The 25,788-nt window shown below is 44.2% G+C and overlaps 1 protein-coding gene across 2 annotated transcripts in view; it reads right to left on the reverse strand.

Moving 5' to 3' along the window:
- The window catches only part of Cog7 (component of oligomeric golgi complex 7), a 58,535-nt gene that overhangs the window by 15,074 nt on the left and 17,673 nt on the right, over positions 1-25,788 (reverse strand). For both annotated transcript variants that reach the window (XM_028764221.1, XM_028764222.1), the window contains exons 6-11: positions 25,337-25,459; positions 16,853-17,051; positions 11,481-11,608; positions 10,083-10,237; positions 5,073-5,189; positions 2,621-2,686 (exon numbers count right to left, since the gene is read on the reverse strand). In XM_028764221.1, the coding sequence (XP_028620054.1) occupies positions 2,621-2,686; positions 5,073-5,189; positions 10,083-10,237; positions 11,481-11,608; positions 16,853-17,051; positions 25,337-25,459 (788 nt within the window). The remainder of the gene's footprint in view (positions 1-2,620; positions 2,687-5,072; positions 5,190-10,082; positions 10,238-11,480; positions 11,609-16,852; positions 17,052-25,336; positions 25,460-25,788) is intronic.

Raw genomic sequence — 25,788 nt, forward strand, 5'->3', positions numbered from 1 at the left:
ACACACACACACACACACACACACACACACACACACACACACACACACACCTGCCTCACAGGCTCACTCTTACTCCACTCCATCCTGAGTGTGTCCCCTGAAGATCCCCAGGCTCCTCTCCCCCCAGGGCACTTGGTCCTTCACTGCTAGCAGCCTCTTGCCTCTGCCATGCACCTACCACAGGTTGTCTCAAGTCTCCTGCAGATGTGAGGACAGAACAAAGTGGCTTCATCACCCAACCCCAGCACCCAGCACAGTGCCTGGCACACGACAGGGTTTAACAGCTGTTTGTGAAGGATCCATGGCTGCCCATGGGGAACCCAGCCTCCCCATGTCAGCTTGCCATCCATGCTAAAGAAAACAAGGCGTGCTAGACACGCTTTCTGCAGCACAGATTGTAGTTTAAAGCGCCCATGTTTGGGTAAGCACAATTCCAATGCCAGAGAACTGATGGCACCAGGTCTTAGCCTCATCTCCATACAGACGTCACTAGGCAGAGGCGACCTCATCCCAGTGATGTCCCTAGCCTCTGGGATGAACACTTGATTTCCCAGCACTGTAGCGGCCTCTGTGGCTCATCTGGGGAAACTGAAGAGGTAAACAGTCCTGACTCTCAATCTCTGAGGTTAATGGGAAGGGCTAGCGCATACCACTGTACCTGAAGCATGCAGTGGGTGTGCACCAAGGAGAGAACAGTATAATCTCACCTAGCTCCTCAATTCGTTTCCCTTCAAGACAAGCGATTTCTCTCCTCAGCCATGGGAACCTGTACATTTACAATGAATTCCTGAAACACAACTGTCCATTTGAACTATTCTACAGGGAGCTTAAAGAAGGAGGCACACCTAGACTTACAATGGGGCTGAGATCCAATAAACCCTCCTAAGTGGAAAACATCCTAAAGTTCTTAACCTGGGCTCCTAGCTTAGTGAGAGGGAGCTGGTGGGAAGCTATGGGCTAGCTGCCACCGCCCTGCATTGTGGGAAAGGAACATAGCCCGAACAAGCTAGTCTAAAAAAGACCAAAATTTAAAATATATTTTCTCTTTAATGTACTAGTGTGTAGCTAAAGCATTGCAAACAGAACCACTATACACTGGGGACTGTTGTGCCAGTGTTTTAAAGGAACGTAGAAAACACCAGGAAGGTTAGGAGAAGCCTCCAAGTCACCGAGGACAAACGGTGACACCCAGCTGATTTACACAGCCCATAACTCTTTTGCAAAAAGATCTTAAGAGTGGCAGCCGATGTCAGTCTTACCCAGAGTGGCTGCTCTGCCTTACCCTGTGTCTGCCCCTGGGGAGTGGCTCTGCTAGAGTCTGGGTTCTAAGTCGAGACAGATGGGGAGATAAGATAAGCCACCTTTACAGGGTGGCTGCCACACACCAAGCTGTGGCCCAGATGGGAACACAGATGGTGACTATCCCCAGGCTTGGTGCTTCCAGTATGACATCACCTCCTTCAGAGGTCATGTGGTCTCTCGATGAAGCAGAGCCAGCCTTTCAGCTTCTCTCTAGGCTGCGAACTGCAGCTACAAGCTCATCCCATAGCCGTGCACGCCTCATTCACCTTCCTAACCAGAGCCTTTGGAAGGCAAAGGATTAAGGAAAATTACTATGTCCCAAAGAGGAGAGATGTCTAACAAATATACCTACAGCAATGCCAGTGTAAGGACACTCTGACAGAGGGTAGCGTGGGAACACCACTCACACTCTAATGACTTAGAAGACAACAAAGTTAAAATCAATACCCCTCTCAGCTGGGCATGGTAGTGTATGATTTTAATCCCAACCCCAGCACTTGGGAGATAAAGGCAAGTAGATCTCTGTGAGTTCAAGGCTAGCCTGGTCTATACAGTGAGCTCTACGCCACCCTGAGCCTATAACATAGTAAGGACCTGTTTAAAACATGCACACACATGCATACATGCACACACATGCACACATGCACACACACACACACACACACACACACACAGAGTTAACCTCGCCACACACCAGGCTTCTTAATTCCTACAGGATGAACGGACAAGGAAACCGGGAAGCGGGAAGCGTGGTAGGGAAATGTCTGAATGGTGCAACCCTGGATCACATAAAAAGCACTGGCAGTGTTAAAGGAGAGACAGGACGGAAGAATGGGTGTTTCTTAGAGTAGACCCCAAAATTCTCCTTTGATTCTCACCCCTTGGCAGCTCAGAATTTTGCCCCAGGACCTGTACTGCAAGGCTGCCTGGGTTAATTTCTATCCTCTGGGCTTGTCTAGGGTCTTAGTCATCACTTGTAACATGCTTTCTATGGGGAAATTTATTTTGAGCCCAATAACTGACTATAAGTAGAAGCCTAACCCATATATAATTGGGAAACAATGTGTACTATTTCCTCATCAGACTGACGCCTCCATATCTAACCAGATTTATATGACTACTGCCAAGTAGGAGAAGCCTTGCCCTTTTAGGTGTTCAATAAATGTTTAATGATGACAGAAATGACACCTTGTATCTAGGTACAGACAGTCCTTGAGCCCTGTAGCTTTCAGAGTCTGCCCATACATTGGACCAAATACCTCCCAGCCAAGCACCCCAGGGAATGACGGGTAAGGAGAACAAGGACACCCCCTCCTACCTGTTTGCCAGCTGCTGCTCAAAGTCCCCACACTGGCGCAAGAGCTCTCCACAGGTGGCTATGATCCTAAACAGAACACAGAGCACTTCAAGCTCCAGTACTACCTGGCATGCCAGCATTTACAGAACAAACACAGTCCCATTCATGAAAATTCTAACTATTTGCTCCTTCTGACAGCACCGGGTTCTGACACTGCCTCCCCAAAATGTTTCATAAAATGTAATGAATGTCAGAGGTGAGTGCAGTTCCTCCTGCTGATGTCTGCCATGTGACTAACACTTCTGCCATGAACCACAATTCTGCCCAGAGTTCTCTCAAGCAGTTTTACAGTTCCGAAATATTGGGTTTTAACTAAGAAAATTGGCACCCAATGTTTAAAATCTGAAATAGAAATGCATTACTCAATAGCTACTAGACAGCTACTATTTGCATAGAAAACTGTCTCCCTGTCACACATGAAAGGCGAATGAGGACCAGCCCATTTGTCCCCGAGATAAGCCTGAGTGACCGGTACATCTGCGTTTCATAACCTTTGCATTCTGAGGTAATATTATGCCAGCTCTCAGACTTTAGTTACTGGTCCTTCAACAGCAAACCCATTATGCTGGGACAAATCCAAAGACTCAAAACATCTCAAGCCTAGTTAACTTTTAACTCTCTCTGAAAGTGCCTGTCATCACCAGGGTATCTGGGCATTCCATCATGAGAAAGGTTTATGAGAAAGTAAAACATTCCACTCGCCTCAGGTGCTCCACAACAGCAGTGTGCAGAGGATTTCCCAGGACACCAAGGCACCATGGGAGTGGAGATGCAGTTAGCATCCCAGTCCATAAACATAATGCCCAGGACAGAGCCCATGAGATGTCAACCCAAGATGATCCTGGGTGATCCTGGATTCACCCTGACAACCTTCAGTGGCTGGCTGGGCTCTGCCATGTGACCATTTACCATACATGTACCATGATGTTGCCATGTGACACACCCAGGCACTGGGGCCAGGGGTCAGGCAAGACATGTAAATGAATGAAGAACAGCTTGCCTCTGGAATGCAGATGCATAAAAAGCAGTTTTGTAAGGGGAAGTTTCTCTAGACGAGCCAGTCAGGGACTTCAGCTGCCAGCACCATTATCTCTGTGACAGAGCAGACTGGTTTGTGCCACAGCTTTGAATTTTACAGGCAATTCAAAGATCTGAATTGTGCCAAATTTGCTTTACAAAGTGGCAACTAATCTGAACTTATTTTAAATGCTCTGATGGTAAGTAGTGTCATAGGTCAGAGACTTTTCAGCTGAATATGCCAGGGCCAAACCTTCCCAAGACCCTACTGATCACACTCCTCAGGCAATGGGATGTCTGCCAGTGGCCCAAGAATCACATGAGCTCCTCGGAGTGTAGCCGCTGACAACACGAGAGGGTCAGCTCAGTGCCTGCCACTCGACTCCTGCAGGATCCTTTCCAAAGACATTCTTAGATGATGAGAATATGGCTCTTAGACCCAAAACAGGACAGACCAGCTCAGCTGTGCCCTCCAAAATACAGCTGTGTAATTTAGCTTTGGAAAAGAAACCACAGGTTGGGGGAAGGGGATCTCATACCAAATGTAAAAGAGTTTGTAATTAAAGAAGAAAAGGAATTTGTAAAGAATTTTTTTTTAAATATTTCACAATGGCTGGAGAGATGGTTCAGTGATTAAGAGCCCTTGCTGCTCTGGAAAAGGATAAAAGTTCAGTTCCCAGCATCCACGTGAGGTCTAACAACCATCTTAATGCTGCTTCCAGTGGGTCTGATACCCTCTTCTGGCCTCCTCCGATACTGCATACACATAGTGCACAGATACAAGCAAATATATATATATAAAAAAAAGAATCTTTAAAAATTAAAAAAAAAATATTTTGGCCAGGCAGTGGTGGCGCACGCCTTTAATCCCAGCACTTGGGAGGCAGAGGCAGGTGGATTTCTGAGTTCAAGGCCAGCCTGGTCTACAGAGTGAGTTCCAGGACAGCCAGGGCTACACAGAGAAACCCTGTCTCGAAAAAAAAAAAAAAAATTTATAAGCTATAGGAAATCTTCAGTAATTTTTTTATTGGAAGATGACTGTTTTTTGTTGTTGTTGTTGTTGTTCATTGGCTGCTTAAATTTAGGCACTAGCTTAAAAAAAGGCACTGAGCCAGGATTACACCCACTTTTGATCCAGCACTCAGGAGGCAATGGCAGACCAATCGCTGTAATCAAGTCCAGCCTGGTCTACACAGCAAGTTCCAAGACAGCCAGGGCTACACAAAGAGACCCTACCTCAAAACAGACAGACAGACAGACAGACAGACAGACAGACAGACAGACAGAGGCACTGAAAGAAATTAAAAAAACACTTCATAAACACATATTTTACAAGCCAATTTATGGTCAAACTGCTTGCTGCAATGGGGCATACTGCACTGCAGGTCCACCTTACCTGACAGAGTTCTGAAAGGCAGTCCAGTCTTCCTGGAACAGGGAGCTGGGAGGAATGTCATCCAGCCTGCACTTCTTTCGAATGGACTGGAGAGCATTGGTGAAGTGAGACACATACCTAGGGAAGAGGAGGAAAGGACAACTCTAGCACAGCTGTGGACAAACCATGGGCCTCACACGTGTCAGCCAAGAATCCTGTGATAAAGTCAGAACACTTGGGAACCTCTGACTACAGAGAAATCTCCAGGCCATGTAATAAAGGACAGGGCAGCTTCAGGGGACACTGGAACAAGGAGGGAGGGGATGGTCACCAAATAGAATCCACTGACCAACCAGGTGAGAGACGCTGCTATGAAATGACCCCTCATTGGAGCGCGTGGACATCCTCAGAGTCTTCAGAAACGGGTTCTACAAATACTTCGGAGCACACAGCCCCAGTGTGATGCAGTTCCTGACATCCGGGGTGCTTTGTAAGAACATCTTCCAATCTAGACTAGTCGTGGCAGGAAATACTACTAAAGCTCAGCAGTAGGAAAGGGCACCCAGGAGACTGCAATGGGTTAGACTCAAGATGGACACCCTCACAGGCTACGCTGAGGGTGCGCATACCCAGGCTGTTCCTCTCCCCCACTCCCGCACTGTCACTAAACGGCTTACTTAGTGCTCCTTTGCTCCATGCACAGAGCTGTACTGCTGTTCTAACTATCAGCCTTGTAGAACAGGGCCTGCACTCTATAGCTCATACTACGTCTCCTGATGAGCTCCTGGTGAGGCATGTGTTTAAGGGAGTATATTTCTTCCTTATGTCCTCAAGAGAATTAGGAAGAGGACAGATAGGAGCTGTGTCCTCTGGAAGTCAAGAATACTTATAACATCTGTGCATCACAAGAAGTCTAAACTCCCTCCCTCCCTCCCTAGACCAACAGCTCTAAGAGAACAGAGCAGAATGTGATGCCTGGGGCCTGGAAAGGAAGCTGTTCGGCAAAAAGAAAGGCCATACATTCACTCTGAAGTGGAAGAACTGACCCAGACACACCTCACAGCTGCAGACACCCCACAGCTGCAGACACCCCACAGCTGCAGACACCCCACAGCTGCAGACACCCCACAGCTGCAGACACTATACATCCACTCAACCTCCTTTATAAAGACATCCCAGGCTTTAGCTGAGAAAGCTGGGAAACCACAATTCCACAGGGAGCAGAGACCTCAAGAGCAAACTGGCAGTAAAAGTTAGGAGATATAACTGATTCAGTTGTGAGAAATAAAACAACTGTCAGCAGCCACAGCAGTCACTATGACAAGTGTGCCAAGGACAGGCTACTGACAGGAAGCTTCCATGACAGAGCTCCTGGGATGCTGAACAGGCAGGAAATCTCATTGCCCTTCAGTCTAGAATTCCAAACATAAGTATAACTTTTAGCACTATATACATTTATAATATTATATTATACTCTTCAATTTGCCTTCAAAATACACAGCTTCAGGTGTCCATCACCAGAGAGTTACTCAACAATGAGGATGCCAGCTATAATCTTTTCCTTCATAGGCACAGCCATCAGTTTACTCAAAGCAAAGACACTGAAACTCAGAGGGGAGCCGTGACCAGCACACAATCCTGCCACCTAGGTGTCAGAAACAGGCTAGGCCCAGGATGATCCAACTCCAGCACAGCAGGCCTGACACAGCTGTGAAGTCACTTTTCTACAGCCATTTATGAGCCAGCTTAGTGTGCAGGACAAGAGCTCAAGTCAGGTCATTAATGCTGCCCTATCCTCCCTACCTTGCCCCAAGCCCTCCTCTCCCCTGACAGCAGGAGCTCATCCACTTGAACCCTTGATAAAATTAGCTTCAACTGCATCATAAACTCAGTAATATTGGTAATATCCAAAATTCTAGAGACAATGACTTTATTGCCCCATATTCTTTTGTATACAGTAAATTTTCATACAAAATATGAATTATTTTGCAATCATAAAAACAATAGAAGAAAAGTAAATCTGGTAAGTGCTCAGAGGGGGAAGAGCTAAAGAGAGAGCGCACCCTGTAAGTGCAAGGCCTCATCTGCAGAGGTGACAGATAATGTTTTAGAAGTTGATAAAGTCTTACTTGTTTGCCAAAAATCAGAAAACCTAGGCCAAAGTGTTCTAGCATGCTACTTTTGTAGAAAGAACTAAAAGCGGATGGAAGGGAGGTGTATTTTATATTTTAGCAAAATTATAAATATTTTATAAATATAAAATTTTATAAATATAAAAAATTATAAATATTTTATATTTATCGGGGAGAACTATGTCTAAAAGCATAATTGACTTTAGATCTAAAAAAAAAAATCCTGGTGGCAGCAGGACAAAAAAGAAATTTAAAAAAAAAAAAAAAAAAGAGGAGCAGGGGTTGAGGGGAAACCTGGAAACTTGGCTCAGTGATTAAAAGCACAGGCTGCTCTTGCAGAGGACCCGGGTTCAGTTCCCACTACCTACATGGTAGCTCACAACCACATGTAACTCCAGTTCCTGAGAATCCAATGCTGCTTTCTAACCTCCATGGATAAGCAGATATTTAATCGAGGCCAGCCTGGTCTACATAGTGAGTTCCAGGACAACCAAAGCTACACAGAAAAATCCTGTCTCAAAAAAAACAAAATAAATAAATAGGTAAAAACAGGCAGGCAAAACATTCAAACACACAAAATAAATAAACCTAAGAAATAAAAATAAATAATGCTACAATCTCTATTAATGCTTCTCTTTCCAGAAGCACACCTGGGTTCATGTGGACAAACCTCTAACCCTCTCGGCCTCAACAGGGCTGCCCAGGGCAGGGCTAATGGCCACAGCCAAGAACACTGGGCTCACAAGAGCAAGCCTGGTATTTCAGGAATGACAAGAGCTCCCTAGTATCCTAAGCAAAACAGCATTCAGTTCAGTAGAGGAGTCTGGAAATGCAGGACAACTTCATGAAGAAACAAATTATCATGGGGAGGTCCTTGGAGAACACCACAGTTTATGTCAAGTTTACAGCTGGGTAAGACTGTCAACTATCTTTCTTCCTATACCCCCAGGTAGTGTACACAGCATCTTCCAGAATTGTGAAAGCCTCCAGTAGGGACGAAGCTTCCCAGTTGGAACCAGCTTGTGATTCACGTAACTCCACGTCCTGTGATTCAAATATGTGGTGTTCTCAGCAACAGAGTCTTACTATCAAGTTTTAAAGGGTAACCAAGAGCAATGGTAATAATTTGTATTGTTTGGAAAAGTTTATGGAACTACACGGACCAACAACTCAAAAAGATACAACCCATACCAAATACTGTTTGGTTTGGGTTTGTTTGTTTGTTTTTATTTGATAGCATATGGTGTCCAGAGAAAGATATGGCCACTAGTGTTACAGTTACATGAATATTATGGGAGCAATCAAGCACTTTCTAAGTGGATTTTAGACCTGATCCGTAAGATGGAACTCATGTACTGCCTTGTACTGTGAACAAAGGCAAAAACTGTGGTTGGCCAGGGCACAGGTTCTAGCAAAAACCTAATACTGTCACTCAACTAAATGGACAGAGCAATAAACTGCCCTCTTAATTAACATCTTTATACGCATGGGTTAGTGCATTTCTCAGTCCTCACCACATAAGGTTTTTTTACTGTAGATGGAGATTAGCACAGAGACTCATTGTCAGTCAATGAATAAAGAGTAAGAGACTGTGAGGTGCTCAGCTCTGAATGAAACAGCTAGATCACACTCCACCCAAGACCCAGGGGCCATCAGGGAAGAGGACATGGAAAGACTGTAAGAGCCAGAGGTAGCAGACATCTGCAGAGAAACCGTGTGCTGGATCACTGCACATGTGAACTGACTGTGACTGCAGGTATGATACCTGCACAAGATCAAGACTGCCAAAATCAAGCATAGGCAGAAAGGGAGGGATGAAGTTCTACCCCTAGCTGAGAAGCTGTTGAAAATTGAGGGCTGCTGGAAAAGGAGGGCCAGTTTCTTCAGAGGTGCAGCCTCCAAGAGGCTACCCATGCACCACCAGTAAATGGCCCAGCATGTGTATGCTGGCAGTACTAAGTAGACCCTGGGTATAAAAACCAAAGCACTCACATGGTAGATGGGAAAGTGGTGGGGAAGAGAGGGAATGAGTTGAGGGGACAGAAATGGGGGCCAGGGGGCAGGTCTGGTCCAAAGACATTACATAAATACTAGAGCATGTTGCCCCTGAGGACCCTCACGTCTCAGGTCTACTGGTCAGAGGATCTTATCCCATACTTCTTCCTTATTCTTCTGACAAAAGTGTGGCTAAACTTTCTCTTTTTTTCCCTTTTTCTTTCTTTCAGAAACGAGTTTTTGGTTTTCCTTTTTGGGTACTGGGTATTTAACCAAAGTCCTCATGTATGTATATCACACTCTGCCTCAGATAATCCCTAAGCTCTTCCGTAACAGCCACCTCCATCTCTCCTAGGTTCTCCCAGGCAACAGGAACCTGTTCTGGTTTTCTCTATAAACTTGACTGTTGGGGCATTTCAGACAGATAGATGATGTTTTTTGTAAGTAACTTCTTTCACCTAAAGGCTATTTATATTGCTTTTTAATTTTACCTTAAAATTTTAATTATCTGTGTATGTGTGTGTTTACGTTTTTGTTTTTTAAGACAGAGTCTCTCTCCACATAGCCCTGATTGGTCTCAAACTCACAGATATCTGCCTGCCTCTGCCTCTGTGCTGGGATTAAAGGCGTGTGACACCATACCTGGCTCACCTGACATTTTTAATTATGTATTTAGTCACAGCCCAATAGATGGACATGTTGATAACTTCCAGTGCCCCACCTATGCAAATGATGCTCCATTGAGCATCCTTAAGAATATCCTCTTGGGCTCAGGTACAAATGTTTCCCAAGTGTTCACAGGAGGAACACAGACACACCCTCAATTGGAACAGACAAGACCCTCCAATGTGCCTGGCCCTGCCTCCCTCCCACCCCACCTAGCCCCCAGCTCCCTCAGACTTACTTAGCAAAGAGGGATTTCAGGGCTGTCAGCAGTCCACAGGTCCCCAGGCCATTGGTGAATTTGGCACATCTGTCAACAGCTGCAGAGGCCAAGCCAAAGAGCTTGTGCACAGAGTGGCTCAGCTCCTGAACGCAGTCAATCACTTCCCCGTGTTCCTGAGAAGTAGATACAGATAAGCAAAAGCTTCACCAGACTCAAATGCTGGCAGAGATGGCACTAACACAGGGGATTTACCAGCATTAACATGGGGAGAGTAGCAAGGTCACTCATCTGTGGCTAAATCACCTAAGAAACCAAATAGAAAACTCCAACTGTGATGGCTCTTCCAAGAGCATGGACAGACAGACAGACACACAGACAGATACACACACACACATACCACGGCACAGAAATTGACTTCTGGCATAAAAGTATAACCAAAGTTTAGCTCATTGTGGAGGTTTAAATAGATAGGCCCCCCATAGGCTCATGTATGTGGATGTTTAGCCCATAGGGAGTGACACGACTACATGTGGCCTTATTAGGGTGATGGTGGCCTTGTTGGAAGAAGTGTGTCACTGTGGGAGGGGCTTTGAGGTTTCATATGCTCAAATGATACCCAGTATGGCAGACAGTTGCCTTTGGGTCAAGATGTAGAACTCTTAGCTCATTCTCAACAACCATGCCTGCCTACACACTGCCATGTTTCCCACCATGAGGATAACAAATTAAACCTCTGAAACTGTAAGCTAGCCTCAACTAAATATTTTCTTTTATAAGAGTTGCCATGGTCATGGTGTCTCTTCACAGCAACGAAACCCTAATAAGACACACATCCTCATGTTCTTCATTTCTTTTCTCTTTCTCTATGATTAATAAATTGGTACTTCTGATAGCCTTAAATCTGGGATAAATTTCCCTGGATTAGATACTCCAAAGGAGTGTAACAGAGGGGGGTGCCTCCAGCATTGCAGGAACAGAACTGAGGCAGAGCAGATTTCCTAGGTAGGTCACGTAGAGATGGCAGACTTCCAACACTGTTCATAGCAGCTCACCTCATCTGGACACCTCAAACAACCCGAGAACAAGCACTATCTGACACAGATGTCCTTGAGCAACCTAAGGCAAAATCACTAAGTGGGAGAGACAGAGGTCTATGATTTAAGTCTCTCTGGTTTGTTCTGTCTGGCTTTGTTTATCTTTTGACTGTTGATTTGAAACAAAAGAGGAAGCATACTGGTAGCTTCACTTTATCTTTGGATTGTGTGAGTACCTGAGGCATTACAAGCTCATCCGCCTTCTTCCCTTTTATAGACACTTGGTCTCATCCCAACCCTCCACTATGTACAGCCGAGAGCCTAGCACACAGAATGCTTGATACATGGCTAGTAGCTGTACTGTGGTATTATCACACATTACCAGAGGCACAGCGCTGATCTGTATGAGAAGGTTGTTCTCTTCCATGTCACCATACTTCAGCTGGTAGGGCTTATATGGACCATATACAGCATCCACCAGCTCCACAACTTTCACCAGGTTGTGGTCCTCTGTAAGGAACAAGAAGTTAAAATACCAGTAGGCAAATAATCTAAACTGGCTGCTGGAAAACAATAAGAAACAAGTATTCTGCTGGAACATTCCCTCATGTGCCTACATCACATTCATCTGTTTATCTGAGTCATGGAAGAAGCCTCTGTTATCCTCAGAGCGGAACTCTGGGCTTTGTGTGTTGTTATAACGAGTGTTACAGACACCATGCCCCAGAGCTTCCGTACCCATTGCAGTAAGATCCCAGATTCAGGTGAAAACTCCTGGGTCTGGAGTGTGATGCATGTCCATGTCAGGGTTTGTCATGGAGGCATTCCAGGTCATCTTCTGCTACACAGTGAGTTTGAGGCCAGCCTAGGTTACACGAGACTGTCTCAAAAAACCAAATCTGGTGATGGAAAGATTGTTTGGCAGCTAAGAACATGTTCTGTTCTTTCAAAGGACCTGACTTTGGTCCCCAGCACCCTAGCACCAGCCAAATGAGGCAGTTCAGTCACCTTTAACTCCAGGTTCAAAGAGATCTGGTGCCTCTAGCCTCCATGGGCACCTGGACTCGAGTGCACATAACCACACACGTAACTGCTATGATTCGCAGGATTCTCATGTTAGTATGTAGTGTGATGCCAACATGCTTGGTATAAAGCTAACAATAAGAGGAAAAGACAACATTCATGTGGGGAATTCTACAAGAAAACCATCTTTTTCGAAGATATTAATGTCACAAAAAGACAAAGATAAACTGGCTATTAGACTAGGGACACAGAGAGGTCCAAGGGCAATGTACACTAAACTGTTCTCAGAAAGAAGCAGAGGAGGAAGCAACTAGAAAGACCTCTGCAGAGCTGGCAAATCTGAAGACAAACTATATACTAAATATTAAACACTTGGTATGATAATGGTAGCAAAACATTCTACTATAAACATATCTAAAAGCTGGGCACAGTGGTATATATCCATATTTAATAGTTAATATATATACATGATACAATTTAAAATAAATGGAAGATTATACAATAGAAAGCAAGTTGATTTGGTGCAGTACCTGAGAAGGATCAGGAATTCATGGCCACCCTCTGCTACATAGTGAGTCAAAGGACAGTCTGAACTACATGAGATCTTGTCTCAAAAAGCCAAAAACAATACAAATTTAGTATGTATACAAATGCACGGTTAAACAGAAAATGCTATTCCTAGATCAAAAGATGATCGTTTTCTTGTATTGTCAAGACTTTGTATAATAAGTATATATGGTGTAATGATCACGAAGTCAGCCCAAGGCTGGAGGTGGCTCAGTGGTGACTACCACTGCTCTTCCAGAGGACCGAGGTTTGGCTCCCAGCACCCACATAGCGGCTCACAACCATCTGTAAATTGAGTTCAAAGGGACCCAACACCCTCTTCTGTTTACTATAAGCACTAGGCACATACATATAACATTCAGGCAAAACACTTACATACATCAAAGAATAAAAGCAAGAAAAAATGCACGCACCTAAATTGTTTTTTAAACTTGCTTTCTATTGTATAGTCTTCCATTTATTTTAAATTGTATCATGTATATATATTAACTATTAAATAATAAAAAAGTTAAAGATAAAAGTTAAAATTGTGTCTGTAACATATCTGATAAATAACTGGGGAAAGTCCACTTTATAAGCATCTTTTAGAAACATATACTAAATTTTCAACAGTGGCATTAGAGGAAACTTTCATTTGTATTATAGATTCTTTGCCAGGAATTTTTCACATATTTTATTGCTTTTTATAAATGTACTCAATAATATATTGCTTTAAATGAATTGCTCTAAAAAATTAATGAGAAATAGATTAAGTCCCCAAACAGTTGACTATATAAAGAATAAGTAATCGAGAAGAAAAATGGAACTTTTATAATTTTCAAACATTAACAACCAAAGTAAAATATTTAAGAGGATACATCTTTAATTATCTAAGAACCAGGAAATGATGGAAGAAAGAAAGAACACAGTGCTGGGAGGGTGGGGACAGGGGTGAGGTGGGGGTGGGGGAGGGTGTACCACTAACCTCGATGGACAGAAAAAGATACACGTGTGACAGGCACCTTTAAATTGTTCCCAGGGGCTGGAGAGATGGCTCAGTGGTTAAGAGCACTGACTGCACTTCCAGAGGTCCTGAGTTCAAATCCCAGCAACCACATGGTGGCTCACAACCATCTGTAATGAGATCTGATGCCCTCTTCTGGTGTGTCTGAAGACAGCTACAGTGTATTCATGTATAATAAATAAATAAGTCTTTAAAAAAAAAAACTAAATAATTAAAAAACAAAATTGTTCCCAGGATAGCAACTGTAACCCTAAACTTCTCCTGGAACCTCACGGTTGGGTCAGAAACTCTCTTGAGACAGTTTGTAAGGGTTTTACTCAAATAGAAGCTAAAAAAAGTAAACCATAGGGTTGAGCCTGCTAGTGTATGTCTTTAATCCTAGCACTCAGGAGGCAAATACAGGAGGATCTCTGTGAGCTCAAGGGCAGCCTGGTCTATATAGTGAGTTCCAGGACAGCCAGTGGTATGTAGAGATTCTGTTTCAAAACAAACAAACAAGCAAACAAATATGTAAAAAGTATGCCATAGTCATGAAGCAGTCATTAGAAGCCATATTTTAGGATAACAATAATCTAAGACAATACTCATTCTACTATCCTTTATTTTTTTATTTTTTTATTTTTTGGTTTTTTGAGACAAGGTTTCTCTGTGTAGCCCTGGCTGTCCTGGAACTCACTCTGTAGACCAGGCTGTCCTCGAACTCAGAAATCCGCCTGCCAAGTGCTGGGATTAAAGGCGTGTGCCACCACCGCCCGGCTTCTACTATTTTTTAAATGTGTGTGTACTTGTGCACACATGTGGAAGCCAGAGGACAATGGTGGGTGTCATCCTCAGGAGTGTCATCCACCTCCTTTGAGGAAGGGTCTCTCACTGGCCTGGAGCTCACCAGTCAGGCTAAACAAGCTGCCCAGTGAGTTCCTGTCTCTGTCTTCCCAGTTACAAGCATGGGATAACATGTCTAGGTTTTCATGTGAGTGCTGGGGCCAAACTCAGGTCCTCACGCTCAGAGGCAGGGGCTTCGTTAACTGAACACACCCACCACACACACACACACACACACACACACACACATACACACACACACACACACACACACACACTATATTATTTTGAAATAAAAAAGAATGTAAAATTATATACAACCCATATTTTAAAATACTTTGCCAGGCATAGTGGCTCATGCCTTTAATCTTAACACTTAAGAAACAGAGTCAAGTGGATCCCTGTGAGTTTAAGGGCAGCCTGGTCTACTTAAGAGCAGCCTGGTCTACTTAGTGAGTTTCAAACAGGCCAGCCAGAGCTAGACATTGAAACCCAGCCTCAATAAATAAATAAAATATTTATATACTATGCACATTATTATATTATAGCATACATGCATATAATATAGACATATAATGCATAAAATATGTTTTGTGCAATACAGTAGTTATATATTATATAGTATATGTTAAATATTTATAAAGTATGTTAAATATATTATATATGTAGTATATATTAATGTTTATATTAATGCTTACAAACACTATGTATTTATTTATTTGTTGAGAAAAGTCAGAGTTTTTTTGAGACAGGATTTCATAGCTCAGGCTGGTTTTGAATTTACTGTGTTGCCCACTGGCCTGAAACTCACAGTTCTCCTGCCTCAGCCTTCCAAGGACCAGGAATACAGGCATGGGCCAGCATACCCAGCTTCAGCATGCATTTACGTAAGAGCTGCTGGAAGGAACAGAACAGAACCTACCACTCTCTCTCTCATAGTGATAAAGCTAAGGGTTACTTTCATGCTCTTTTTCTGTTATCAGGACTGTTTTGTTTCATATTGTTTTTCAAGACAGTTTCTCTGTGTATCCCTCACTGTCCTGGAACTCACTCAATAGACCAGGCTAACCTCAGACACAGAGATCCTACTGCCTCTGCCTCTGGAGTGCTGAGATTAAAGGCATGCATCACTATACCTAGCTCAGATATCGTTTTGAGATGTAGCCCAGGCTGGATTTGAACACAATACATTCCTGAGTGCTGAGATACACACACCACCACATCCATCTTTCCAAAATATTTTTGATTTAAAACAATATAAAGCTCGAAAAACCAAAATAAATAAGTAAATAAATAAATAAATAAAATGAAACAATACAAAGAACAGTTTGAAACCCTCAGTTGGAACTGCTAGAAATCTAAGCTTTCTTGCTAACTTCAGAAGGTGGTTCTCACATCTTTAAGAAAGTTCATTTGTGGGGAGGAGTGCAACCTGTTCCCTGCCCTACCCTGCCCAGCCTGCTCCAGAAGGGTGCCCAGTCTAAGCACTCAGTAGCCACTTGGGCCAGGGCATCACAGTCCTCGGGAAACCACCCACATGACTGTGCGTCTCCCACAAGTGAGGTCTGACCAGTGAGTGTGCCACAACACCCATGAATCATCAGGAACCCGAACAATAAACACACTCCCTGGAATGTACAGGCAATTAAACACAATGTAATTAAAGAGAATAACTATTAAATAAACGAAGTCTGTGACACACAGCAGCCACATGGCAGAATGAGGCCTTCTTGAAGCAATTTCCTGATTTGACAGCAGCATTTGTCACGAGGTCTATGTTGCTTCAAAGTTTATGATGCTTTTTACACAGGAGGAAAACAGCTGGAAAGCTTAGCATCTCACACAGTACGTACCCAAGTGGGATAAGCTGTGCTCAGCCTGACCAGCTGCCAGGAATGCCTACCTTCTCCACAGTCACATCAGGCCTGTTCTGGCTCCTGTGAGCTGCTGCTGTCCTTCAAAGCCCCTCTCTAGATTATGTGTTCTCCTAAACTTACTGCTTAGGTTGAACTGTCGGAGGTTTTGACTTAAAGGAAGAGGATCCTCCCCCTGAAATCTGTTGCCAGCTCACTGCCACTCACGCCTCCGGCTCCACAGTCAGCCTTTTACACGCTCAGGCACAGCAGAAGTGTCTGTCACTGCCTTGGAGTATGTGAAGCTCCTGGTCAGCACTGACAGAACCCCGCTTCCGTGCTGGCGATGTTTTCTTGGGAAAGCTTTTCCATGAGTGGAGAAACACTGACCCCCTTTCCCTTCGACAGTTACTAGAAACAGTAAATGACTTCAGGCCTCAAATGCAAGGCAAGGCCAGCCAGAAGGCAAGGAGTAGGAATGCTTACGGAGATGGGGGAGCAGTGCCATTTCCAGCCCCTTGGCAAAGTGGGCGGTGGTGTCATAAAACTCGAGCAGTCTGGTAAGCTCCAGCTCTGGCCCTGCTCTCTCCACACCAGCACTAAGGCACATAGGCAGGGAGGGTACCAAGGCCCCCAGGGTCTGAATCAGCAGCACCGTCACCACCTCGTGAGGGTTCTTGAAAACCTGCAGTGGGGGAAAGGGATGGGTATTAGTGCATGGAAGCACACAAGAAGAAGACTTTCAAACAGCTGTCTTCTGATGGTTCTGGTGGGCACTAGGACCACTGGAAATGGGCTGGTCAGGGGCAAGCTGGACAGGGACAGAACGGAAAGCGGCAGAAGCTCAATTCCAAATGGAAAGGCACTTCCATCGCTGGCCCACATGCCTGCTTACTCAAGCTTACTCAGTTCCTGGTACGGTACTGAGCTGGTCATCAGCGTGGACTCAGATGATACCAGAGATACTGGAAGGATGAGCAGGAGCAAAAATGCAACGAGAGAACAGCACAACTACAGCCAGAGTACCACCCGCAGCCCAGAGCCTGGCCTCAAGCTGCTTTTCTTCTCTGCACAGATCTGGGGCCCACACGCATTCTCTTAAGGACCAACAGACCGAGGACCTGGACAGTTTAGCTGGCTCGGTTCTCTGGTGGTCTTTTCCCTCTCTCTGTTCCTTAGGTCGCTTGAGAAAACTTGGATAACATACCAAGTCCACTTAGAAAGTACTCTCACCCTCCTGTGCTGATGCTGCTATAACCCAAATAGGTGCAAACACAAGATGAGATTCAAAGAACGGGTCTTAGAAAAGCCTAAGGCCAAAAAAGATACAACTGGAAAACTACATAGCTAATAAAATTTAAACTTTATTTAAAGTTACCTTAATAGAAATGTAACTAAAGCAGAGCATAACCAATACTACAGGAAGCAGCAAAAACAGATCAAGGAAAGATGACCACCAGCTATAAATGCACACAATAAAGCTCTCCCACCAGTGACCTAATGGCATGTGTTAAAGAACTACAGGGGCTGGAGAGATAGCTCAGTGGTTAAGAGCACCGACTGCTCTTCCAGAGGTTCTGAGTTCAATTCCCAGCAAGCACATGGTGGCTCACAACAATCTGCAATGGGATCTGATACCCTCTTCTGGTGTGTCTGAAGACAGATCCGGTGTAGTCATATATAAAATTATTAAATAAGTAATTCTTAACAGGATAGGGCTGCAGCTCAGTAGGAAAGTCCTCACCCAACAATCATGCATGGCTCCAATCCCCGGCACCGCACAGAACTAGGTATGGTGGCACCTGCCTGGACACCCAGCACTAAAGAAATAAAGGCAAGTAAATGAGAAGTTCAAAGCCATCCTTAGCTACACAGAAACAGCAAGGCCAGTCTGGGCTATCTGAACTCCATCTATAAGAACCAGAACTACAAAAAGAGGAAACTAAACTTAAAGTAAGAAAAAAATAACTGAGGTTTAAAAGTAGAGACAAACAGAAAACAAAGAATCAACACCAGAAGCTGGGATTTTGTAAAATACTCTAAAATTGATAGCTGTACCTAAACTAAGGAAACAGGACAAAGGATTTGAGTTACTAGAATCAGACATGAAAGAAGAAACACTGAGTCTATAAAAACAGAAAGCAAAATCATGAACAACTACACACCAGCAGCCTGAACACGTGGGCACAGTGCTAGAGCCGCAAGCCACCAAAACTCACTCCAAAGGAGAATGAATTGAATTGGTAGTCAAAAATGCCCAGACAGATGGTGTGGTACTCCAGGCCTGCAATCCCAGTTCAGGAATAGAGGCAGGAAGACCAGGAGTTTAGGGGTAGTCTAGAATAAATAAGATCCCATCTCAAAACAAGAAAGAAAGAAAGAAAGAAAGAAAGAAAGAAAGAAAGAAAGAAAGAAAGAAAGAAAGAAAGAAAGAAAGAGAGAAAGAAAGAAAGAAAGAGAGAGAGAGAGAAAGAGAGAGAGGGAGGGAGGGAGGGAGAGAGGGAGGGAGGGAGGGAGGGAAAGAAAGAGCAAGAAAGAAAGAAAGAAAGAAAGAAGGAAAGAAAGAAAGAAAGAAAGAAAGAAAGAAAGAAAGAAAGGAAGAAAGGAAGGAAGGAAGAAAGAAGAGAAAGAGAAAAAAATCAAATAAAGATGAGAACTGTGAGCTCTACAAACACTAAGTTACACCAATCCTCCCAAGACACTAAAGGAGCATCTCAGAATCTGAACTGTGGCTCCCTTAGACCCCATACTAAAGTCTGACCCACCAAATGCCTTAAATATGACTCTTTTTGGAGACAGCACCTTGAAAAGGTAATGAAGGCACCATGGACACATACAGGGGGCTCTGAGTCTACCTGGCTGAGTCCTCATAAGAAGACGTCAGCACAACGAGCACATTTGGGAGGGAGACTTGGAGGGAAGACCCACACCTACAGGTCAGAAGAGAACACTCCAGCCCTGAGCACAGCTTGATCCTGAACTTCTAACATACTGAATTTTGAGAATATTACTGTTGTTTAAACTATCCAGTCTGGGGATGGAGAGATGGCTTAGCAGTTAAGGCACTGGTTGTTCTTCCAGAGGACCCAGGTTCAAGTCCCAGTACTCACATAGAAGCTCATAACCCTCTGTAACTCCAGTTCCAGAAGATCCGATGCCTTCTCCTGGCCTCTCAAGCACTACATGCACATGGGGCACATACATACACACATGCAGACAAAACACCCAAACACAGAAAATAAGAATACAGATCTGAAAAAGAAATTAAACCATCCAGTCTAAAGGATGGCATCAACCAGTAGACTAACACAGAACACTTCCTAGCCCATTCTGTGAAGCCAGCATGACAACAACAGCACTAGCAGGAAGCAAGAGAAGAATGCCAAGACCACTTAACAGGGAAAGTGTCATCCTGACAATGAATGGTGATCAGAAACTGGGTATCATCTCATGAGGAAGAAACACAACAAATAACATCATGGCCACATGGCTACCCCACTCACTCTGTATATGCTGAGTACCACAACTGTCTGTTTGCTGATCATTTTTACCTGGAACTTAAAAGCACCCCAGAGCTAGTGACATGGCTCAGTGGGTGAAGGTACTCATCTTGAAAGCTAGACACCCAAGTTTAATCCCCAAGACCCTCATAAAGATGGAAGAAGAGAACTGACCCCACGAAGACATCCTCTGACCTCTACAGAAACATAAATAAACATTGCAAAGCATTACAAACTGAAATTCATTGTTTCCAAGTGCCCTCTCACCTACAGCCCTTACCTGCCCTATTTTTGCTGGTAATTTCCCCGCTAACCCAGGATGGAATCTCCTTCTTGGCTTTCATTTCTTCCAGTTACTCCTTAGAACAGATCCTAATAGCTGTTCATTCTTTCTGGACATTTATCTCTCAAGGCTGGTCTGGAACTCACTATACATGAATCTCCTGCCTCAGTCGCCCAAGTGCTAGGATTATAGGCATAAACTGCTATGCCCAGCTCTTCTTGGCTGTTATCATCTCTATCAGGCATTGGTGTTTACCTTTCTCCAATCCCTCATCATCAATTCACTGCCCATATCACTACTAAAGTCAATAATTTTAGGTGTTACAATTTAAAATCTTACTTAATGGCATTATCTTCCATTGTGAAGTGTCTATTCAAATCTTGGGCCATTTTGAAAAACTGGTTTACCTGTCTTTCTTTTTCTTTCTTTCTTTTTTTAATAACTACACTGTTATCAGAGTTTTCTATTTATTCCAAATATAAGCCCTTTATCAGCTGTTTTACAGACATCTTCCTCCAATCTGTAGCTTCATCAGAGCTTCTGTATTAATGAAACATGATCTATCCACAGTGCTGCTCATGTTCTGTGCTGTCTGTGTTATACTTACTGCTGCCATGACTAAGAAATCAGTCTCAATTCTAAAACCATGTTTGCACTTTCACTACTTTGTGGTGAAAAGCCAGAGATCCCTGTTGTCCAGATACTCTGAAGGAAAAGAAAACTGAGCATGAGGGACTCAACATGTCCTGATTGAAGCATGCACTTACAAAATGCCAATGGAGGTCCATCCAAGAAATGACTTTGTCTATAGACTAACAAACAGATTTCCCTGGAATAGAGCCATGTCTTCGCCTCCTTCCCTGCGTTCCAGTCATTTCAGTAAGAAGGAGGAGCACAGTGGAGGATAAGTCCTAAGAGACACAACTTAGGAGCCAGGGCTGCAGGGCTAGCCTGACGAATTCATGGTAAGACCTATGACCTGTCCCTCAGTAGACATGAATGCTCATTAGGATGGACCCCAGAGCTCATGGTAAAAGCTAATAGATGAGACCATTAAGAATGTCATTGCAACTTGGGAGCTGGTGACAGTGCTTTAGAGTATAGAAAACAATAACCATAAAAGAAAAAAACAGTGATAAACGTGGCTTCATCAAAATCAGAACTCTCTGACTGGAAAGATGGCCCAGCAGTTAAGAGTGCATGCTGCTCTTCCAGACGACCTGAGCTCAGTTCTCAGCACCAGTGTTAACTGCCTCTAATTCCAGCTCCAAGAGATCTGACACCCTTTGACCTCCTCAGAAACCCACCCACATATGGCATGAGCACACACACACACACACACACACTCACACAAACACACACAGAGAGATATATACAGACACACACACACAAACACACACATACATACACACATACAAATAAAAATAAAATGAATAATAATAATTTTTTTTAAAAGTCAACTTTCTGCACCAGCAAGATGGCTCTGTGGGGAAGGGTGCCTGCCACAAAGCCTGACAACTTGAGCTCAATCCCTGAGACCCACAGGTAGAAGAGAGAACTGACTTCCACAAAGTACACAATGACGTGTGCAACATCCCCCCAATAAATACACTGATAAATACATTGATACATAAATAAATAATCAATTGAGGATCTGCTCAGAGCTGGGGATACAGACCAGTTGGCTGGCATATGCACACTCTGGGTTCATTTTCCAGCATCCCACAAGCAGATATACAAAAACCCTCCATTCAAACTACAGACTGGAAGAAAGTGTCTACAAAACATATTTGAGAAAGAACTTCTATCCAGAATAACAAACTTCCTAAACTAAATAGTGCAAAAGCAAATAACCCAATTTTTAAAAAAACAATCAAGAGACTCCTTGAATAGACATGTCACAAAGGAATGCGTGCAAACAGCCAATAAGCACACAAGTGGGTGTTCGATATCAGTCATCAAGGAAATGCAAATTAAAATCACAATGAGATGCTACTATACACCCATCAGAAAAGCTAAAACCAAACAGAATGACGACATCTAACATCAGCAGAGCTGTCCAGCAAGCAGAGTCCTTGCACACTGGTGTGAACGCAGGAGTGAGCACTCTGGAAAAGGTCTGGAAACACACCTGCCCTCTCTACCCACAAGTCCACTCTCGGGTATTTACATGTAAGTACAAAGATCCCTGTGAAGCACTGTTCAGAGTGGCTTTAACAACAGCCTCAGACAGGATCAGACCAAGTGTCTATCAAAAAAAAGGGAGTGGGCCACATTTAATCCCATCAGTTGGGAGGCAGAAGCAGGAGAATCGCTGTGAATTTGAGGCCAGCCTGGTCTCAAAACAGGGTGGGGGGATAGAGAGGGAGAGAAAGAGCTTGTGAAAATACACATATGTATTCACATCTGTCACAGTGTTCAGAAATAAAAACGAACAAACCACGATACAACAATGCACGAATCAAAAATCTCCTCAAAAGCCCAGCCCACAAACGATTCCACTATATAGAACACCAGAGTAGATGAGATTAAATTATGTAATCAACAGCATCAACAGTATCAGGTAACACACATGTATTTTAAAGTGAACAATGTTTGCAAATTACCTTTAAATAAACCAAAAAATAAGTAGTCTCAATGAGCAGATGAGAGTCATGAAGAGAGGGAGAGGTTTGCAAAGCCTCGGGATAGGGGTGTTCACTGCACAATTCTTTCAGCTTTTTATAGTTGGAGGTTTCCTTCATGACGACACAGGACTAGGATATGCTCAGGGCCAAGGCACCGTGTGTTTAGTTTGCCCAGGGCCCTGGGTTGGAGCCCCAGGACAGGAGCAAGATTAAAAGTTTCACTGAGAATACTGGGGAGGAGTGAGGCTATAGCTCAATCAATAGAGTGCTTACACAAAGCCTGGGCAATGTCCTCAGGAACACATTAAAAAGGCATGACAAGATTCCACCCAGGGATGCAGGCAACAGGATTAGAAGTATGTTAGACTCTACCCTCTACCCCTAAAAAACAATAAAAACAACAGCAACACAAAAACAGGTATGCTGATGCATGACTATAATCCCAACACTGGGGAAGCTGAGGCAGGAGAATTGCTATGAATTAGAGGCCAAAGTGAATTTCATATTTTTTTTTAGACAGGATCTCTGTTGGGGTAATCTTTTTATGCACTGTGTATCATTCAAATCTTTGTATCATTCAAATGTTGATTTTTGTACATGCAGAGAGTTGAGTAGTGGCCAGACTTTGGTATTATTATTTTTATTGACCATTACCAGCCTTAGTATTGTGTAAACATATACCTCCATCACCTTTTGATCGGTAATAAAGAGCTGACGGCCAAGAGGTGAGGCACGAGAGGAAAGGCCGGCAGAGATAGGAGCTGTGAGAAGAGTTCAGAGACACCAGATTCCCCAGCACAACATGGAGGTGGAGCAGGTGTGGGGACTGGCCAACTGAGTGACAGGTAACACGCCACAAGGCAAAGGTGGGATGGAATAGTCAGGTTAATTTCAGTTAGACAAGCTAGCTGGGAGGCAGAAGGCCTAGGCTACAATAAATAATAATAAGTCTCTGTGTCATTATTTGGGAGGTGGCAGGCCAGAGACAGTCCGGCAATAGGTCTCACTATGTAGCCCAGGCTGGCCTGAAACTTCCTATGTAGACCAGGCTGGCTTCAAACATACAGAGATCTACCTGCCTCTCTCCCTCTACTACCATGCCTGTCTACACAGTGGATTTCAAGCCATCCTGGACTATGGAGTAAGACCCTGTCTCAAAACAATAACAAAATAATTGTAAAATCATCAATTTTTAAAAAGAAAAGAAAGGGAAGTCTGGGTCTAGTACAGGCCTGTAATTCCAGCTACTTAGGAAGAACAAGGCACGAAGATTAAAAGTTCAAGGCCAGTCTGAGTAGCTTAAGAAAACCTGTCTCCACATAAAATAAGAAAGATGACCCAGAGTACAACTCAATGGAAATGTTCTGGCCTGGCATGTATGAAGCTGCATCTTTGATCCCCAAAACCCAATAAAATAAAAGGAAATGACAGGAGGAAGTGGTGGTTATGGCAACATGTTACCCTGTGGTCTCTGGCCTTACTTTGCACTAGCCCGAGCTTCAGCAGACATCTGCCTGTCACACCAGTAAGAAAAAAAAGGGGATTGGGGGAATGATGAGCCAAAGGTACAAATGAACATGCCTTCCGAAAGCGAGGCTGAGAACACAGGGTCTTCTTAGACGGCACAGGCCACTTTCCTGTATAGAGCTGTTTTTATCCTTGCGCTAGGAGATGTGTACACGAGGCAAGGATGTGTGAATGAATGTGGCCAGACGGGCACACTGGAAACTGGAACTAAAACTGGGAACTTGGAGCCTAAATCTGAATCGGGTTAGTTCCAACAACAATAAACAAAGACGGAAAACTGGAGGCTGAGGAAGGAGGATCACATGAGTCTGAGGCCAGGCTTGGCTGCCTAGCAAGATTCGTCTGAGGAGGGCACAGGATGAAAAGAGAAACAAAACAAAACGCTTTAGCCATCATGAATGGCATAACCCCGCACCAGGGATTCTCCCCAGCTAGAGTAGAGTTCATTCCAGCCAGTGACAGGTGATTACCTAAGTCATGACTATCTGTGAAAATGAGCCACCAGCCCTGACCCACCAGCACTCCCAAGTAAGCTGGGCTTTTCCCCTCCCTGAAGAGCTGTGTGCCTCTGACATCACACAGGGAAGGGCGACTCCTACCCTATGGCTACAAACGCCTATGAACTGAGAGAGGAAGGGATGGGAGGTTCCCACTCAAAACCTAGGCCTCACCCCACCCAGCTCAGAGTGCACCTCTAAAATGAGACTTTTCCTCCAGCTCTGGGTGAGAACTAGGGAACTTGACCTGAACTTTAAGATGAAAACACTCTGCTCTCTCCGACACCTGACTAGGAGCCTCTGGCTTTCAGCAACACCAGAGGCTCCCAGCCGAACACTGGGGACACTGACTCATTAGATTCTATTTAAGATACAGAGGAGAGTGATAAGGAGAGTTTCCCTGGAGACCTAAAGGGCTTGCTGACGTGGGTTGATAAGTCTATGTGTTAACCCCTTAGGTGACAACAGCACTTGATCCAGCGAAATTCCCCATTCCCATGCCACTGTAGGCTTGTTCTCCAACGATGAGCTATTACCTGTGTGGCCCACTGGGTTTGCGTGTGCCACGCCCCAAGCAAGGCATCGTAGAGGCCAGTGAGTTGCTGGTCCAGTGGAAGGTCACTCTGACACAGCTCTTGCCAGGCTGCTAAAAGCTGTACCTGCAGAGGCATAGCAAAGTGGGTATCTTACTAGGTACCCCAAAACATGCTGGAAAACTGCCCCATGCCACTACACAACTTATTGCTGCCTACTGTCCTGAGCACATAAGTACCCTGCTGAGACTCATCCACTTGAGAAAGAGCAGAAAACAAATGGGCAAGACATAGGCTCCTGCTCTGGTCACCATCTAACGCCTGAATCTGTCGATCTCCAAGCAATGCTGTCTCCTCTGATGTTACCCAAAGCACGCCACTGAGCTTCCGCAGGGCCCACTGCACTCCCTGAAGAACTTCTAGAGTGGCTGTAAGTATGTGCTGATGCTTCATGA

This window comes from Grammomys surdaster, unplaced genomic scaffold (assembly GCF_004785775.1).
Source record: "Grammomys surdaster isolate TR1022 unplaced genomic scaffold, NIH_TR_1.0 142, whole genome shotgun sequence".
NCBI classification, from domain to species: domain Eukaryota; kingdom Metazoa; phylum Chordata; class Mammalia; order Rodentia; family Muridae; genus Grammomys; species Grammomys surdaster.